Raw genomic sequence first — 21,437 nt, 5'->3', positions numbered from 1 at the left:
GTTCTCCCAAACAAGGGGATAAACACCAAATAATACATTACAAACATCAAAGTTAACATTTTTGTTGCATTTCTCATATATAAGTATACTAAGTGCATACTATTGAGGCTGGATTTTCTTGCAAGTTGCAAAAACATGTTTTATAGGTTCAGGCATATCGTTACAGAAAGTACAGCAGTCAGAGGTAGTAATTCTGATTTTCTTAAGATAATATTTAACAGGAAGAATTCTATGGAGAATTATATATTGTAACCAATTAATAGTTGAATCATTGGTAGTTCTAAAACATATTTTAAACACATCATGTACACAGAGATCATTTGGCAAAATATCACATAGCTCAGCATTCCATTTGTTGATAGCTGTAGGTACACAATCATTTAAGGTTAAACATATGTATATATGATTTGTTACTTTTTCTTTCAAAAAAATAAACTCATAATAAAATGGCATAAATATAGTGAAGTCTCTCTTCAAAGTAGACTTATCAATAGACAAATATGTCAAGTATTTTGATATTGCACATATAACACTATTATATAACATTGGAGGTATATATGAAAAATGGAATCTTTCAGTAAAATCTATTCTTGACAATATGTTTCCATTTTCATTCAAAAGATCACCAATGATTTTGACCCCTTTCATATACCAATCTTTGATAAATACATATTAACATGCAATTTTTATATTTGGGTTGTACCACACAGGAATATTGAAAACATTCTTGGTATTTAATGAGCTTTTAATCATTTTCTTAGTATAGCAGAGCCAAGAATTAAAAACATCTTGCCAAAAAATATTGTTTCTTTGAACAACCATGCATGATAGAAAATCATCACCAAAATCAATAAGTTTTTTTGCAAAATCATTACCATTTATTGATAAAAAAAAAGTCCATCCATGGTTTGTAGCCTTGAGTTAATTTCTTAATCCATGAACATTTAAGAGATGCCATGAAATTAGAAATGTTAACCATTTTTAAACTACCCTTTAGGTAATCGAGAGTAACAATTTCTCTCTTAACTTTATCACACTTTGAATTCCAAATGAATTCGAACAGGCTCTTACTTAGAGATAGAATGACATCTTGTATTGGATTTGGAAGTGAAATAAACAGGTGGTTAAGTTTTGGAATAATCAAACTTTTTTCAACAGTGATGCGACCAATGGGAGTTAAAATTCTCCTCCTCCATTGTTGAATTAGAGAAAAAACATTTGGCAGTGGTTTGTTATAATTTAGTGATGTCATTTTATCTAAGTCAACAGAAAATTCTATTCCAAGTAAATTAAAAGAAGTGGAGCCCCAATCGAGTTTCCAACGTGAATGGTGAAAAACTTCATTAGAAAATGTTTAAGAACCTATCCATACAATTTTTGTTTTAGAGCTGTTTATCTTCAAACCTGAAATGTGTGAAAAAAATTTCTAAAGTATCAAGAGCTGTGAAACGTGACATTGGTGAACCATCTAAGATAAGCAAAGTATCATCTGCATACTGAGAAATCTTATGTTCATTGCCATTAACAATTATAACTCTAATATCAAAGTTTTGTTTTATGAGAATAGCTAAAATTTCTGCACATATCAAAAATAAGTAAGGAGCTACTGGGTCACCATGTCTGCATCCTCTTTGGATTTTGAACTGTTCTGACAGGAAGCCACATTGTAAAACAGAAGCCTTAAAATCTTTGTTGAGAATCTTTATCCAATTTATAATATTATTTCCAAATCCAAAGTATTCTAAAGCTTTGTATATAAAGGACCATGAAACAGAATCGTAGGCTTTCTCAAAGTCAATAAGAACTAAAAGACCTGGTACGTTTTCATTTTCAGTGAATGACATTAAATCATAAATAATTCTAGTATTTTCTCCAATATATCTTCCTTTAAGAAAGCCTTTTTGTGTATCAGATATAATATAGTCTAGTGTAGACTTTATTCGATAACTATTACATCCTGATATAAGCTTATAGAGAACATTCAGAAGAGTGATGGGTCTCCAGTTTTTCAAATACTGTCTTGGTTTGTCACCTTTTGGTAAACATGATATAATTCCCAATCTCTGGGAAATAGGAAGTTCCTTTTTCAGAAAAATAAGGTTGATTGCATTTAAGATAAAAAGTTTTAGATCCTTCCAAAAGAATTTAAAGAATTCAACTGTAAAACCATCACTTCCTGGTGATTTGTTATTTTTCATATTTTTTAGAACCTCAAGAACTTCTTTTTCAGAGGTTTCAGCTTCTAACGAGCTAGATATATCTGGTTCTAACTTAGGAATTTCTCCTTTAATAATTTCTCCATGGTTAATATTTATTAAATCTGAATCAGCACATGTATATAGATTTTCATAAAATTCTTTGACGTGATTCAATATATTCGATTGCTTGTATATAATTTCCCCTTCTTCAAGTTCTACTTTTTTGATAGTTTTGTTCAGAAAATTCCTAGACTCCAAATTTAGAAAATATTTCTTGAGATTCTAAGGATGTTATTTCATTAACTAGGGAGATTTCAATCTTCTCTCTTTCCTTTTTCTTATGAGATGAGTATGAAATAGAAAGACCCCTTATTTCCATGAGAAACACCTCTAGGAATATACTGTTGTCTATATCCTTACTGAAAAATGTATGAATATCAGCATTGTATGCATACTGTCTCTTTTTTCGTCATTAAAATTATAGTTTTTTGTCTTCCAAGTAGCCGAGTGGTTAGCGCGTTTACCGCTAACTGCTAGGAGAGTGGGTTCTGAGTTTCAACCCCGGTCATCGCGAAGTAGAATATGAATTCATCGTCGGTGCTTTATATATAATGAACATATGATATATGTGCAAGTATAAATATATTCAATGTGTACATGTATTCTTTCAGAATTTGGTAAAGTCGAAATATAATTAAAAGGCTACGTTTGATTAAAACAATGCGATCAGCACAAGATGAAATAATACACTATGCTATCTGAAATGGCAGAATAACTTAATTATGAGTCGTACATGTGAGTGGATGCCTTTTTTAAGTACATTTTACTAGTGTTTTATGAAATTTGGTTTTTTTTTAAATCAAGTGGTACATTGTCACTATAATTTTAGTCAATTTAAAATGCATTTAAATATCCATCTTTTTTTTCCTTAAGGGAGTATGGGACACACATGAAAGTAATTAAAAAATTTTAAAACTTGGTTCAACGGATAGCACTGTATTTCCTCTAACAGAATATAAAAAAAAATTAATAGGTCAATATGTTTGTTTCCATGGTAACGGTACCCAAACATACCCTTGTTGGAAATGCTCCAGCTCATTAAAATACACCGCTTACAACAGAAATGAAGCAATGCTACAGTGTTTGCAATTATTTGATTTCATTTTTCTTATATGCTATTTATAACACATTAACAGAAGAATGATTTTTTACAAAAATATTTTGTCAACGCCTTCTCAGTATTTTACAAACTGCAACCGAATTTCCTCTGCATAGTTTTAATTTGTCGCTTTTTGTGTTGACCTTCAATGCAAAATGGTCAAAAAATATTATTTAATATAATTGAAAGTCTTATTTTTTAACTGAAATTAAAAGTTCAAACGTTATGCTTTCACTGGAAAAGGAGAAACTCATATGTCAATGACTTAGATAAAAAGATATTGCAGTCTGAATTTCCTCTGGTCTGTTTTTACAATTTCGCGCCATTTTCACTTAAACACTATTCTAATGTAGATAAAATAATCAATACCAACTTTTTGTTCAATAAACACTCAGTCAATTAATAATATCTTTATTACAATGCTAGTACTTTATAAAATTCACCAAAAAAGTACAAAAATATTCATTTAAATCCCAAATTTCCTCTGTTTAACTTGAAATTCCTCTGTTAAAGTACACATTTTTAAACTATCTGCACCTTATAACAAGATACCAGGTAGGAACAAAATAATTCCAATAGGTATAAACAAATAAATATTTAATTTATGATTTGCTACATGTATCTCATAATTATTTTTTCAACTCTGAAACATATAAAAGGATCGAAATCAGCATTACGTATGTACAATATGCAAAGTACAAAGGGTGAATTTAATTTTAAGCCATTCGGTAATGCTACAGTGTTTGCAATTATTTGATTTCATTTTCCTTATACGCTATTCCTAACACACTAAAAGAAAATGATTTTCCCCCCCAAAAAAATTGTCAACACCTCCTAAGTATTTTACAAACTGCAACCCAATTTCCTCTGTATGGTGCTAATTTGTTGCTTTTTGTGTTGACCTTAAATGCAAAATCGTCAAATAATATATTTTGATATAATTCAAAGTCTTATTTTTTAACTGAAATTAAATGTTCAAATGTTCTGCTTTCACTGGAAAATGAGAGACTCATATGTCAATGAATCAGAAAAAAAGATATGGTAGTCTGAATTTCCTCTGGTCTGTTTTTCAATATCGCGCCATTTTTACTTGAACACTATTCTAGCGTAGATAAAAATATCAAAACCCACTATTCTAGCGAAGATAAAAATATCAAAACCAACGTATTTGTTTATCAAACATTTATTCTCACAAATTTCTCACTATTACAATGCTAGACCGTTACGAAAATTTCACAGAAAGGTCACTCCCAACAAAATTACATAATCAAAATTTCAAATGCAACACAGATTTTTGAGCGGACAATTACCGCCCCCGAATGAACACTCCCATCAAAATACACATGATTACAATTTCAAATGTTACACAAATTTTGGAGCGGACAATTACCACCCCCGAATCAACACTCCCAACAAAATTACATATAATCACAATTTCAAATGTAACACAGATTTTGGAGCGGACAATTACCGCCCCCGAATGAACACTCCCATCAAAATACACATAATTACCATTTCAAACGTTACATAAATTTCTGAGCGGACAATTACCGCCCCCGAATGAACACTCCCATCAAAATACACATGATTACAATTTCAAATGTTACACAAATTTTGGAGCGGACAATTACCACCCCCGAATCAACACTCCCAACAAAATTACATATAATCACAATTTCAAATGTAACACAGATTTTGGAGCGGACAATTACCGCCCCCGAATGAACACTCCCATCAAAATACACATAATTACCATTTCAAACGTTACATAAATTTTGGAGCGGACAATTACCACCCCCGAATGAACACTCCCATCAAAATACACATAATCACAATTTCAAATGTAACACAGATTTTGGAGCGGACAATTACCGCCCCCGAATGAACACTCCCATCAAAATACACATAATTACCATTTCAAACGTTACATAAATTTTGGAGCGGACAATTACAACCCCCGAATCAACACTCCCAACAAAATTACGCATAATCACAATTTCAAATGTAACACAGATTTTGGAGCGGACAATTACCGCCCCCGAATCAACACTCCCATCAAAATTACATAATCACAATTTCAAATGTAAAACAGATTTTGGAGCGGACAATTACCGCCCCCGAATGAAAACTCCCATCAAAATACACATAATTACAGTTTCAAACATTACACAAATTTTTTGAGCGGACAATTTCCGCCCCCGAATGAACACTCCCATCAAAATACACATAATTACAATTTCAAACCTTACACAAATTTTTTGAGCGGACAATTTCCGCCCCCGAATGAACACTCCCATCAAAATACACATAATTACAATTTCAAACGTTACATAAATTTTGGAGCGGACAATTACAACCCCCGAATCAACACTCCCAACAAAATTACATAATCACAATTTCAAATGTAAAACAGATTTTGGAGCGGACAATTACCGCCCCCGAATGAAAACTCCCATCAAAATACACATAATTACAGTTTCAAACATTACACAAATTTTTTGAGCGGACAATTTCCGCCCCCGAATGAACACTCCCATCAAAATACACATAATTACAATTTCAAACCTTACACAAATTTTTTGAGCGGACAATTTCCGCCCCCGAATGAACACTCCCATCAAAATACACATAATTACAATTTCAAATGTTACACAAATTTTGGAGCGGACAATTACCGCCCCCGAATGAACACTCCCATCAAAATACACATAATTACCATTTCAAACGTTACATAAATTTTGGAGCGGACAATTACAACCCCCGAATCAACACTCCCAACAAAATTACGCATAATCACAATTTCAAATGTAACACAGATTTTGGAGCGGACAATTACCGCCCCCGAATCAACACTCCCATCAAAATTACATAATCACAATTTCAAATGTAAAACAGATTTTGGAGCGGACAATTACCGCCCCCGAATGAAAACTCCCATCAAAATACACATAATTACAGTTTCAAACATTACACAAATTTTTTGAGCGGACAATTTCCGCCCCCGAATGAACACTCCCATCAAAATACACATAATTACAATTTCAAACCTTACACAAATTTTTTGAGCGGACAATTTCCGCCCCCGAATGAACACTCCCATCAAAATACACATAATTACAATTTCAAACGTTACATAAATTTTGGAGCGGACAATTACAACCCCCGAATCAACACTCCCAACAAAATTACATAATCACAATTTCAAATGTAAAACAGATTTTGGAGCGGACAATTACCGCCCCCGAATGAAAACTCCCATCAAAATACACATAATTACAGTTTGGTTCATCTTTCATGTAAGAAGTCACGAAAGAAAAGAGGGAAGGGGGGTAGCTGGTTGATAGCCTCCATAAACTCTCTTGAAAAGTCAGCAACAAATAGCACCAAATTCTCCCATACCTAAAATCTCTCCTAAACTCAGCGACAAATAGCACCAAATCTCTTATACCTCAGCTCCCTCCAAAGTCAGCGACAAATAGCGCCAAATCTCCCATACCTTAACTTTCAAAAAAAGTCAGCGACAAATAGCACCAAATCTCCTACACCTAAACTCTCTCCCAAAGTTGGCGACAAATAGCGCCAAATCTCCCATACCTAAACCCTCTTCAAAAGTCAGCGACAAACAGCACCAAATCTCCTACACCTAAACACTCTCCCAAAGTTGGCGACAAATAGCGCCAAATCTCCCATACCTAAACTACCTTCAAAAGTCAGCGACAAACAGCACCAAATCTCCTACACCTAATCTCTTTCCCAAAGTCAGCGACAAATAGCGCCAAATCTCCCATACCTAAACTACATGTACCTTCAAAATTCAGCGACAAATTGCACCAAATCTCCTACACCTAAACTCTCTCCCAAAGTTGGCGACAAATAGCGCCAAATCTCCCATACCTAAACCCTCTTCAAAAGTCAGCGACAAATAGCACCAAATCTCCCATACCTAAACCCTCTTCAAAAGTCAGCGACAAATAGCACCAAATCTCCTACACCTAAACTCTCTTCAAAAGTCAGCGACAAATAGTGCCAAATCTCCCATACCTAAACCCTCTTCAAAAGTCAGCGACAAATAGCGCCAAATCTCCTTCACCATTAACTCTCTCCCAAAGTCTGCGACAAATAGCGCCAAATCTCCCATACCTTAACTTAAAAAAAAGTCAGCGACAAATAGCACCAAATCTCCTACACCTAAACTCTCTCCCAGAGTTGGCGACAAATAGCACCAAATCTTTTATTATACTTTAGCCCTGTCCCACAGTCAGAGATTTAAAAATTATCAAATTAAAATCTTTGTTCTCAAAATGTTTTTCAATATTCAGAAATGTTTACTTAGTTTGGATAGAAAAGAAATAGCCATTGTTTCTCTACATTCAGTAATGGAAAGAAATAGCACTTTAATGTATTTCATCTCTATTACCAGTACATGATGTAATAGCAAGATTAATCTAAGAGGTTGGATGGTCAACAAATTAACCATCAGATTAACATACAAATTTATGATATGATTTATTTTGATAAACAAAACAATCATATATTTAAACATTTAAATTTGGGTATTTTTCTTTAATTTTACATAACTCTTGCATATGTTGATTTATTTCGGACATTTCTGACATGCCCCTGGAATGTTTAACCCACTCTATGCATGACTCTCATAGGGACAGTCTCTAGCAGACACTATGTAATGTATAGTATCATATCATTACATGTCATGCACATTTCAAGCTGCTTGTTTACAACCATATATAGTACATTTATGACCACAAACCGTACATGCTTTACTCTTCCGCTTTACATGGAAGTATACCGCTTCTTGGCCCTGTCACCTATCTACCACTTTTTAAAAAAAATATACTACTTTTCATTGTTTTGGTAGGCCACTTTGGAAGCCATTGTGATCCCAAAATCTTGTCATATTTTAAAAATAGTGTGACCTGAATTGAGGGCATAGAAACGCTTTTTAAACTGGGTGAATGATAAGTTTTCAAGCATGTGTTTTACATTGAATGATGAAAGAAGCCACTTAGTACATTGATTAGTTATGAGACATGTTGGAATTATCCTCGCCAGTGAAAAGATGCTTTGTGCTATTCCATGCGTGGCTTTAAAGATGACAGAATATATCTATTAACTTGGCCATAACGGTAATCTTTACTTCCAGTTTATTGCAACCCTGCACTTCCGTCTATGACAACCAGAAATGAAACCTCTGATATTTTTGTATATTAACTTCAATATTATGTAAATATTTGACATATTCTTCATGATAGTTGCAAAAATTACCAACACCTTTTTCTATCTGAATTACAAATAAAGACTTAAGATAAACAAATTTCATTATATAGAACTTTAATCAGATCAAACACATTTGAAATTTAGTTATAAACCATGCAATAAATATTACAAACAAACATGTTGAAGCGCTTGGCTCAATATATGTACTCATGAAGCATTTCTCTAGGGTCAGTTCAAATTACACGCAAATGTTCATTGAATTTTAGTCCAGCAAATCATATACACAAGCTATATAGATTAGCATACTACCGGTATTTCACATTCTGCAGTGTCACTCGCATTTACTTTTCAGTTGCACTGTTTCGCATTTAGCATTTGACTTCACAATATGCTGAATCTTTTGTTGAACCTGCTGAATAGTTTTGTTTCTTATGCTCAAAGAACCAGTTCTTTTAATGAAAGTGTCTACCAGTTTGTTATATTGAGCACATAGGGAAGTGGCTGTTGGCTTTCTGTTATTTCTTTTTGTTGATCTCATGGCTATTTTCCGTAAAAGAAATGTTTCCTCTCTTGACCATCTTCCTTGGGAAATTTTCTCTTTCTGTTTTTCCAGATAAGAATGTCCTGTTTGGTTGAAAAAGTTAATATGGGCTCTTCGTCTTTTTCTACTTGTAGCCCTCTGTCCACCTACTATGTTGCCTCGTGTAGATCCATGAGGGTTTTCACAATTAACACAATCACAGTCAATTGTGCATGCCAATTTATTTTTGTGACATGGGCATCTGCTTTTGCTGCAAAATTTCTGATTTTGAAGCATCATTTTGGGCTTTGATCTTCCACATCTACATTTCCTCTGGACACATTCTCTCTTTTCACTGGATTTTGGTTCAGCATCTTCCTTTAAATCAACAGTCTGAGAGCATTCGTTCATGGCGCTATAATGGCCAGGTCCTATGTGGTTGTATGCAACAAAAAGTGGTGTTGAGACAATATGCATACTATTACTTTGTATCAGGATTATCTCAGTGTCTACTCTTGCAGTGATTATACATATTGGAATGCGCAAAAAATTACAAAGCGCTGATATAAGAATGTCACCCATGTTGCCTTCAAAAGTACCTTTCTCTCGATAGCATTCAACATTGTGAAAAACATCATTAATATCAAAGAAACTCTGATAAAAGTTAATGTTGTTCATGATTTCATCTACTGTTACCTGTCTACACAAAAATGACAATTCATTGATATCATTGATGACATTCTGAAATCTCTCATACTGATTTAAACAATTCGGAATATTATGAAATATCTTTTGTAAGCCATATGCCACAGAGTAAAAGAGACAATCTCCATCTTCAGGAGTATCTACAATCACCATGTTTAGTCGAGATGCATTATTTCCTAAAACAGTTAAATGCTCAAGAATCTCGGCAGATATAACAGGCTTAAGTAAATGTTGTCGGTTTGATGAAGCCCATAAAAGTGACTCCATTGATGTTTCTTTCAAATCTACTGCCTTAAAAGATTTTAATGTTTCACAAAACATTAATGTTGACCAATATACATCTTCCTCGGATTTATCTAAAGTCATTGTTTTGTTTAATTCCACGAAGCCCTTTTCTTCTTCTTTTTTTTCCTGAACATTTAACTCTGGGTTAGGTTGCAAAACTTTGTTTGTAGAAAAATAACATATACTTTTAGCATTCCCGGAATGAAAATTTGTAAACACTGGATAAACTACATGTAAGTTATTGTCGGGATTTCTGCAAGAGTTCCAAAAATACAAAAGAATGCACAAAAGAGCTTTTGCAAGTTCTGGACCAATTCTTCCAATTGCCATTGCTGAATTATTCAAAAAATGGTGTAACTTTTCATTTCTGTTGGTCCCCGTTCCTGTTGGAATATCAGATAAACAACCTTTCTCTATGTGTTTTCTGAGATTCATGCATGCTTTAAGTGCATCAGATGAGAAAATGGGAGTGTCAGTACTGTCTTTCAACTTTTCCCACTTTCTTACAAAATTATCAAAGGAATTGAGGATTATTTCTGAGTTTGGTGTTGATAGTTTTCTTTCTTTCTTGACATCGTTAGATTGCCTGAATACTACTCTTAAGTTTTTTTGTATTTCCTTCCAGAATTCATTCTTTTTGGAAACTTTTTTTGTTATGCGTTGAACAGCATGAAATATGTCTAGTTTTACATCAGCGTTTGCAAAAATTTTTTGAATTTTACTTTTCCAGTGACAACAGTTGTCAAGTACTATTAATTTCACAGCATTACCTAAAGAAGTTTCAAGAGATCTAAAATGATTTTCAATACTTGAGAAGGCAGTCGTTTTCACAAATTCAAAACTTAAGACTTGACCAAATTCATTTAAGATCATGAAAAGAGAATCATACTGCTTTGTCCAAGTTTTTGTTTTAGGGTTCATGAAACCAATATTCACAGAAACCTTGAAAGTGTGGTCACATGATAAAACACAGGCCGGCAGTTTTTGAAAAGATTCTTCATAGGATAGTTTTTCTCTCTGAAAATGGTCTAAAAATATGTCCTTCAGATAATTGTCACTTGGATTGGGATGCCATTTCAGTGAGAACTCTTCTATATCTGGAAAATCTTCAAAATGTTGATGAGACATCCCCTGAAGGTTGTTCCAAAACTGCATGTCAAAGCAGAATTGTCTTTGGGAAATGAAATATCTTCTGACTGCATCGCTCTTCATTTGGTTTTCAATGTTCATGAAATTCACTCCCGACATGATTCTGAAATGAAATGATATCTGTTTAAATGTAACAATTATTTATTACATGTAAGTACATGTATTAAACAATGTAAATACCTCAATCTAATGGGTTTCCTTAACATGGTTTTTGAAATTTGTATTTATATACAGTATATAAATAGTGCCTGTTTGGGAGGGTAACAGTTGAAATTGACACCCCGAGAAAACCATTGTCAACCGACGCGAAGCGGAGGTTGACAATGGTTTTCGAGGGTGTCAATTTCAACTGTTATCCTCCCAAACAGGCACTATTTATTTTGTTATACTGAATGTCTTTTTAAGAAAATTTTACTGCTTTTATATAGGAATAACGTGAATTCTACAGCGAACCGTACGCGCATAATTTTCGCGCATGTAACATTTTTTAATGTTACCCGTTGCCAAGTGCGTTGCTAACGCTGAGGGTAATAGTAAATATTATTAACTGTGTCTTAACCAATCAGATTTCAGTATTTAACATGAAAGTATAACAATAATAAAGAGTATATTTATATATCACTTTCATAGTTTTAGGTAAATAAAAAGACTATCAAGGAATATCAACTGTCTTATTAAATTTAAAATGTTTTATGCAGTGAAACTTAACTTCTATAAGAATCTCACAAAGATTAGAATTTTGCAGTTAAATGAAGTTGGTATGCGACACCTGTCTATATTAATGTTTTAATGCACATTAAATTTAGAATACTTTCACCAGTTTAGAATTTTCAAATTCTACACTATTTAACCACAAAATAGCTTTTGAAACTAATTTTCTGGAGAGGTGACAAATGTAAAACCCCCAGCGGGATTCGAAATCATGAGGTACATATTTGTAGTAACCATCTAAACCACTGCGATATTCTGTTAGGTGACAATATTGAGAAAGAAACTAACTTGTATAATTAGACTTCATTTTGTTGTTTATTTCAATCAACAACATGGAGGTGTCCCATATTCCACCTTAACAAAGTTATCATATTATTTTTCTTTAATCTCTTTGACTAATTTATTCATTTACACCACTGGTATTGAGAGTTTTAATTTATACCCAAGGTAAAAAAACAGTTCTGAATATACCTTTGAGTGACATTCCATTGCAAATTTGTGGTAAATCCAGCTCGATGAGTTAAACGGAATGGAATCTCAATGCTTGGTGGAAGTTGATCGGTTATAAAGCATTCACCTGAAAGAAAGTTATGGGAAGCTCCTTTCGATTTGCAGATATAGTTTCTCATTACAAGAACTATGGGTCCATTTTTGTCATAAATCCATCGTGGTTGCATTGTTTTCTTATATCTCCATTGTCCAGAAACTAAGATATTGTCATGCTCAGTGCATATAGGGGGATTTCGTTGAAGTAATGGATATTGGTTAAGAGGGTCCCATAGTAAAACGCGTGGTAATAAGTAGTTACAAACTTGTGGCTGCAACATTCCATTTTGCCATCTGTCATACACTGGTTCTATTACATGTGGATTCATGAGTCCTTTGTTTTCAACTAGCATTTCTATGTAAATCCACACATTTTCGGGAAACAATTCAAAAGCACTGGTCAAGTGGAGAAATATAGCAAACACAGCAAGCACCTTCATTTTTAATGAAAGCACACTCTTCAATTTTGCATAAACATTTAGTGAGAAATTAGAAATTTCTTATCACTGGTATCTGAACAATAGAAAATAAAGACCTGTATTTGTTAACAACAATTAATATCATGAGATTAAAGTTTGAAGTTTCCTCGTTTATATGAAGTACATTAATTAGGAGTATAGTAAATATTCAAGTGGAGTAGATATCATTAATAAACAAATATGAAATGTTATAGCATGAAACACCTCTATTTTATTATTGTAAACAAACAAAAGGAATAGCATATGTTTATAATTGACACCACTTTGAAAATAAATAAACTGTTTGATGTTAAAAGCTATTTTATTACTGTGATCATGGTTGATCACCACAGGTAGATGGATAGAACCCCTCATGTTGCTAAATAGCCATATGGTTCTCCAGGGGGGGGGGTGGTGTTGCAGTATTTACATTGTTATAATTGAAGCCATCAACCCTCAAGAGGATGTTAAAAGAAGAAAAAGAAAACACAATAAATTAGATGGGGTCCTGGGGTCAATGCATATTTTTTTTTATTACAGGAAATTAGCAATTTACATGCTACTGTATATGTTTCATGTTTGGTCTACATGTATATTTTTGGAATATTTCATGTTAATAAGAAAAGAACACACACTAAAATGAAATATGAGATTTGCAGTTTTTTGTAATCTTAACATTTTGGAAAAAGAGGCAATTTTAGGACTATTAGAGGATTTAACACAAACTGTCAAAATTTCCCAGTATATGTTTCTCTGTACTCTTGGTCTTGGAAATCAGAGTCATATACAATGTACTATGTAATTTGAACTACTCATATCCTTAAAATGGAATCAAGAAATACTCAGATTTACAAGCTTTGGATGGACATTCAGGACATAATTGGTCCTGCCCATTTGTGGCCTCTTACTATCAGACGCTTATTTTGGACACAGACACTGGGCCACTGGGATAGAATTTTGATTTGTGCTTTTTCTTATGTGAATGGCTTAAATCCTGAAGTTTTGATAGAATGGATTCAATTACGAAGTCTTGTTAAAAATGACTTAGTTGCAATTAGGCACATGCAAAGTTTTTTTGCATTGATAGAAAGGGGTAGAAACTACTCCCTATATGCATGGAATGTGTCAATGAGAAGGTATGAATGGTTGGATGGAAGACCTCGAATATACCTTAATCGTGAAAGAAGGTAACAATCTACATTTATCTCCCTATTTGCATGAATTTGCAAAGATACTAGCTAATCATAATCATTTAGCAATAGATCTATCAAAAATTACTTTATTATATAAGTATTTATTTTATCAGGAATGCTTTATTATTTGCATATTGTACAGTGATGCTTTTCTCTAATAAGGTCTTTTTTTATATCCCTCTCTCTTTATTTTTTTTTCTTGTTTCAGAAAAAACTCCAATTCTCATTGTTCTCAATAAAGAAGTAATTTTTTTTATTACAAAAGTGTAATTTTTTTTATAGAAGGAATACTTAAATCAGGGACTGGTATGTAAAACTACCAAAACAGTTCTTAAGTAATAAGAGGGACAAAAATTTTACATCTGAGAGAGAGAGAGAGAGAGAGAGAGAGAGAGAGAGAGAGAGAGAGAGAGAGAGAGAGGGAGAGAGAGAGCATAGAGGTCAGTCATACAGGCTGATTTTCAATGAAATAAACTGTGGAAACAGAATTTACACTAAGCATAAATCAAGATAAAGACTAAGTATTTCCCTTATCATGGATATAAAAACAACATAGAATTAAAGCATTTCTCCATTGTATTTTTGGGTGTACTCCAAAAAAGAAAAGCATAGAGGTTGACAGCATTCCTTAACGACATTGAATTTGGTTGCATCATTTCGCTTATTCCATAGAAAGTTTAAATAACCAAGACAGTTTTAAAATAATGATAGGGATAATTATTTTACATCTTAGAGAGAGAGAGAGAAAGAGAGAGAGAGAGAGAAGCATAGAGGTTGATAGCATTATTAACGACATAAAATATTGTTCTATCATTACGCTTATTCCGTAAAAAGTTTAAATAACCAAAACAGTTTTAAAATAATGATAGGAACAAATTTTTTACATCTGAGAGAGAGAGAGAGAAAGAGAGAGAGAGAGAAGCATAGAGGTTGATAGCATTATTAACGACATGAAATATTGTTCTATCATTGCGCTTATTCCGTAAAAAGTTTAAATTACCAAAACAGTTTTCAAATAATGATAGGAACAAATATTTTACATCGAAGAGGGAGACAGAGAGTAAGAGACAGAGAAAGATCATAAGAAATTCATCTGTTGAACTAATAAATATTGCTTATTTTAAGATTGAGCAACATAGAAAGTTTAAATAACCAAAACAGTTTTAAAATAATGATAGGGATAAATATTTTACATCTTAGAGAGAGAGAGAGAAAGAGAGAGAGAGAGAGAGAGAGAGAGAAGCATAGAGGTTGATAGCATTATTAACAACATAAAATATTGTTCGCTAGGCATAAATCCAGATAAAGACTAAGTTTTCCCCTCATCACAGAAGTAAAAACAATTTTTGTATAAGTTGTATATTTAGGCTTATTCCGTTAAATGAAAAGCATCGAGGTGGACCAAAATTAAAAACACTAATATATAAAGTAATGGAAGATAACAGGGACAAAAGATTTGATGAAGTAATTTTCTACTGATTTGAGAAACTATTTCATGGTTTATTGATACAGCCACTTAAATGAAATAAATTGTAAAATATTTAATAATTTGTCTCTTTAAATGAAACAACAGGTTATCATAAAATTCCTGCAAGGAGAAAGGGGGTCTGTTTTTCATTCATTAGCTGTTATCAGTTCCAGTCAAAAAATTACCTTCTAGGGAGACACCATATTGAATAGAAATTAACAACATGGGGTAATTACTATTATCCATTCAGTGAACAGCTACACTAATAAGGGTCATAAATTATTTTGCCAGTGCCAAATTTGGTAAAGAGGGAGGGTGAACATGAGTGGGAAGAAACTATTGTCCATTCAATGAGCTTTTTAAGCAATAAAATTTATAAACATCCAAAAATGGCGACGGGATGATCTGTATATATGTGAATGCATTGGTCATTAGTGTTCATAATTCTAGTGTGTTTGCAAACCTAAATTATATCAAGCCTTTCAATTCCTTAATGAGATGGCATCTCCTTGTAAAAGAAGGAAAACAGGGAGTCAGCTTCAGCAAAATCGTTTCAATTTTGGAATAGCTGCACGAATGAAGTTTCAGGTTTCTGAATTTCTTTCGGCCACCGTGGCTAACTTTTTAAAACTAATGGCAAAGTCCAGGAACACTTCTCCAGAGATGATAATGGCAGCCGCCCTTCCAACCACTGCTGCATGTATGGGGACAAAGGCAGGACTGCAGTTAAAACCATACAGTGACTATGTGATTTCCGGAAATCTCTTCATGATTGGCAAGTCTTTCATTAGTTCTTTTAGTTAAGGAAATCCTTAATCAAATTTATTTGGCAATTAAATTTATCAATAAAAAAAACAACTTAAATATACCACTTGACTCATTTTAAGGTATCCGATCCATAATAGCTCCAGATTCAATGAATTTGGTGGCAAACATATATGTGTAGGATTAATTATACTCAGTAAACCTGGACATAATTTTCATGTTTAAGTATCAGTATACATGTAAGAGCAGGACGTGTCCTAATACATGACCTTTTTCCTGTTCTTGAAGAGTTGTCCCCCTTTGCTTTTAATCTATAAAATCAATTATAAAAAATCTATAGGATGTAGAATATGTGATCCTAATGATAAAATGCATCTTTCCACCATAGCATTTATTGATTTTCTTAGAAATTACTTTAAAAAATAATTTTTTATTTGAAAAAAATGTGCTTGTCTCCTTAGACCTTAATGCAATCTTCATTAATTAAATACTGCTTAGTTCATAATGCATGTATTTTGAAACATTTCTCTCTGTAAAGTCTTTTTACTCTTCAATGCTTTGAATTAATATCATACTTTTTGATACATGATGGATATTCAAGGTTAGAAAAATTAGGTCCTAATATGGATCGGATACCTTAAGTGGAGCTCCTGAGTTCAAGGTTCTATCAATTAATACACAAATCTGATCCAATTAATATATTAAAGATATGAGATACTCAATTATTGATGAAAATATAATGTATATATATATATGTATCACTACAATACTATTAGAATGCCAATTAGCTGCATATCTCTTCAATCCCAAAAATGAAGAGTGCATAGCGCTATGGATTTTGTTCGCAATAATTTATGTCTTGCCTAGATTATGTAGATGGCCAAGTGGTTAGCGTGTTGGCTTCTCATTGCTAGGAGAGTGTATTCGAAGGTTATGGCCAGAACAGAGCTGTAGCTTCAATAATGTGAATTTCTCTTTCCATATTTAACATGTTTTATGTATTTGGTTTATAGGTGTTGCAGAACCAGGATGTGGGAAGTCCTCTGCATTTGATGTTGCCATGGGCATGCCACTTAATGCTGTAAGCATGGAAGAGGGGAAATCCATACATGTGGCAGAATGTAGTAAAGCTGCACTCCTCAAAGTTCAAAGGGACTTGGATGGAAGGGGCATAATATGTGCAGATGAAGTGTCCCAGTTTCTAACAGGAATGTTGCGAAGGAGTCAGACAGACACATCAGGTAAACAAAGTCATTTACAGAAATGATTCGGAGACTGGCACTTTTGGTCATCAAAATCCAAATACATTATAGGATCAAATAATTTCAAAGGATATTTCAATTAAGATACAATCATTTTTATTTGTTTTTTTTGAAATTATTCTTTTCAGGTGAGAGACAACTCCTGTTAACCTTGTGGGGAGGAAGGGGTCACAACATAGCCTATGCCAGCAAAGCACATATTGAGCTTCAGAAGTCAGGACTATGCATTGGAGGTTTCACTCAACCTGATAGGATGATGGAGATCATAGAAGAAATGAAAGGAAGCGGTGATGGTCTTTTTGACCGTTTCTTGTTTTGGTTGCTACCTGGCTACATCTACAATGGAAAGTATGTACCCAGTATCTGGATAATAGTAGTGTGAGGTGTATTGAGAACTTTGAATGGACAAAACATTTAATTTACATTATTTGTCCATTCAAAATTTAATGTTTCAAACATATCCCATTATTAATCCTTGAAATAAATGTTTCCATTCATGTCAAATGAATGAATTAATTTTAGAAATCTTGAATTTTTTTCCTTTCATTAGATTTAATTCAGTTGTACTTTTTTGTTAACATGCTTTATAGTGATGGAAACAGTAATCTGGGACAGAATATACACTGCTTAGTAAATTATATAAATTATTGTTCAACCAAACTCTATGTACTGTTAACTCTAATAATGAAACAGTTAACTGCATTTTGAACAAAGACTCCACCTTTTTTAAATTAAAGAAACTAATAATCATTATTTTATGCTTATTGTGATACAATTGTAGTCTCATTTGAAATTTCATGCATTATTTCACAGAAAGATGAGAGAGGCACACAATTCATTCAGGACTTCCTTTCTACTCCACTCCCTCAATCCAGTGTTTCTGGAAATTTACAGAGCCCATAGCACGGACTCCTCCATAGTCTATAGATTCTCGCCAGAAGCACAAGATTTCTTCAATGACATTGAAGACAGGGTGAGAATAGGTGTAGCAGAGATTGCAGAAGCTGTTATTGTAGAAAGTGGTGATGAGGATGATAGCGACGATGAAAGAGAGCCTATCAAATCTCCAATCGGAACCAAGTTCATTGATCAACTTGGTAGGCTCTCTCTATCTTTACACCTATTTTCATCTGTCTTGGAGCAGATCCTTGGGCGCATGGAAGGGCAGATTTCCATTCCAGTGGAAATTTCTTTGGACACCATAACAAGCGCCAAACAACTTCTTGATCACTTAATGAGGCAGAATGATGTGATTTTAGATGTAAGTTTTTAAACATTTATGGATAATCCAATTGATTTAATCTGTAGAAAAATAATGTCATGAAATAATTATTAGAAAATAATGGAAACCTTTTTCTCATAGAGTATCTATCCAACAAATGAATCCTCCATGTTCATGGCCCAAGAAGTTTTGAAGCCAGTCGTCGATATGAAAACAGAGATTTCAAAAAGAATTCTTCTCGACGCTGGATGTGCCTATCCCATTCGCCAGGCAAGCAGAACTAGATTAAGGGGAGAAACTGTGAAAAGTTCGGTGGTATCGGATGTCATGGAGACCCTGACTAGGAATGGTTTAGGAGCTGAGAAGAAAGTGAAAGTCAGCAAGACAAAACCTCTCAGTATATTTTTCAAGGAAATTCCCTCTTCAGTGAACAAGTCTGCATTGGAAGGACTGGGAATTTCCTTTGAATTTTACCAGCACCAGTTCTATTTGCCTGTGTCTGTGGCATTTAACATAGAAAGACATGTGTTGGAACTCCATCCAAATGCCAAGGAGATTAAAGAACATGTTAAGAGAAATAATCATCTGCCTTCAAATGACAGTTGAAAGGGGATTTAAAGTGAAAATGAGGAATTGCAATATTCAAATTTATTGCATCAGATGTGAAATGTGTCAAATGTTATATATATTGTTTTGCTTAATTTATGCTTTCTTTGGTGCAAACAATATGTAAATGAATAAATGCATCATGACATATTTATAATAATGTGTTCTAGAGTTTGTTATTTTGATTACCAGTAAATATACCTAGATATAAAGGGGCGAATTTGTAATTCTTTTGATTTCAAGGTTTGATTATCAAATATAGTACAAAAACAAACTTAAGACCTCAATCATTTATATTAAGAAGAATATTTTATATTCTCACCTTGTTGTCATCTTTATTACATTCACCTAATTGACAGTGGTCAAAATTCAAAATATGACATGAATAATTGCAAGTTTTCTTTAACAACTACAATAATGACAGGGCAGATTAATTAAATAATGCAAGAGAAACATACTGTGCCAATGTTGAAAAAGTTTTGTAAGTCTGGACAGTTTGGAGTTCATTACCGAGGTAAAGAGATTCTTGATGAAATCCTTTAGAAAGCTATTGATATGTTGCTGACTGTAGGGGTAGAGATTTGGCGCCTTTTGTCACTGACTTTAGGGGAAGAGTTATGTACAGGAGATTTGGCGCCTTTTGTTGCTGACTTTAGGGGAAGAGTTATGTACAGGAGATTTGGCGCCTTTTGTCGCTGACTTTAGGGGAAGAGTTATGTACAGGAGATTTGGCGCCTTTTGTCGCTGACTTTAGGGGAAGAGTTATGTACAGGAGATTTGGCGCCTTTTGTCGCTGACTTTAGGGGAAGAGTTATGTACAGGAGATTTGGCGCCTTTTGTCGCTGACTTTAGGGGATGAGTTGTGGTCAAGAGATTTGGCGCCTTTTGTCGCTGACTTTAGGGGAAGAGTTATGTACAGGAGATTTGGCGCCTTTTGTCGCTGACTTTAGGGGAAGAGTTATGTACAGGAGATTTGGCGCCTTTTGTCGCTGACTTTAGGGGAAGAGTTATGTACAGGAGATTTGGCGCCTTTTGTCGCTGACTTTTGGGGAAGAGTTATGTACAGGAGATTTGGCGCCTTTTGTCGCTGACTTTAGGGGTAGAGTTGTGGTCAAGAGACTTGGCGCCTTATGTCGCTGACTTTAAGTATAGAGTTATGTACAGGAGATTTGGCGCCTTTTGTCGCTGACTTTAGGGGAAGAGTTATGTACAGGAGATTTGGCGCCTTTTGTCGCTGACTTTAGGGGAAGAGTTATGTACAGGAGATTTGGCGCCTTTTGTCGCTGACTTTAGGGGAAGAGTTATGAACAGGAGATTTGGCGCCTTTTGTCGCTGACTTTGGTGGTAGAGTTGTGGTCAAAAGATTTGGCGCCTTTTGTCGCTGACTTTAGGGGAAGAGTTATGTACAGGAGATTTGGCGCCTTTTGTCGCTGACTTTAGGGGAAGAGTTATGTACAGGAGATTTGGCGCCTTTTGTCGCTGACTTTTGGGGAAGAGTTATGTACAGGAGATTTGGCGCCTTTTGTCGCTGACTTTAGGGGTAGAGTTGTGGTCAAGAGACTTGGCGCCTTATGTCGCTGACTTTAAGTATAGAGTTATGTACAGGAGATTTGGCGCCTTTTGTCGCTGACTTTAGGGGAAGAGTTATGTACAGGAGATTTGGCGCCTTTTGTAGCTGACTTTAGGGGAAGAGTTATGTACAAGAGATTTGGCGCCTTTTGTCGCTGACTTTAGGGGTAGAGTTGTGGTCAAGAGATTTGGCGCCTTTTGTCGCTGACTTTTGGAAAAGAGTTATGTACAAGAGATTTGGCGCCTTTTGTCGCTGACATTGAGGGAAGAGTTATGTACAGGAGATTTGGCACCTTTTGTCGCTGACTTTAGGGGACAAGTTATGTACAGGAGATTTGGCGCCTTTTGTCGCTGACTTTAGGTATAGAGTTATGTACAGGAGATTT

General features: G+C 34.1%; 2 protein-coding genes and 1 long non-coding RNA gene across 3 annotated transcripts in view; 2 read left to right on the top strand and 1 right to left on the bottom strand.

Moving 5' to 3' along the window:
• The window catches only part of LOC105333533 (D-beta-hydroxybutyrate dehydrogenase), a 359,470-nt gene that overhangs the window by 232,091 nt on the left and 105,942 nt on the right, over nt 1-21,437 (bottom strand). The gene's annotated exons all lie outside the window — the stretch shown is intronic.
• LOC136276483 (uncharacterized) overlaps nt 1-21,437 on the top strand; it is a 45,217-nt gene that overhangs the window by 2,799 nt on the left and 20,981 nt on the right. The gene's annotated exons all lie outside the window — the stretch shown is intronic.
• Nucleotides 6,651-20,501, top strand: LOC117692681 (uncharacterized). The gene is made up of 6 exons (XM_034481302.2): nt 6,651-8,501; nt 16,126-16,402; nt 17,406-17,633; nt 17,783-18,002; nt 18,468-18,915; nt 19,018-20,501. Exons 2-6 carry the CDS (start codon nt 16,126-16,128, stop codon nt 19,480-19,482), a joined length of 1,638 nt encoding a protein of 545 aa, XP_034337193.2. The 5' UTR covers nt 6,651-8,501; the 3' UTR covers nt 19,483-20,501.

The sequence above is a fragment of the Magallana gigas genome, chromosome 1, assembly GCF_963853765.1.
Source record: "Magallana gigas chromosome 1, xbMagGiga1.1, whole genome shotgun sequence".
Classification (NCBI taxonomy): Eukaryota; Metazoa; Mollusca; class Bivalvia; order Ostreida; family Ostreidae; genus Magallana; species Magallana gigas.
Note: the sequence above shows the minus strand (reverse complement) of the source record. Positions and strands in the feature narration are given on the sequence as shown.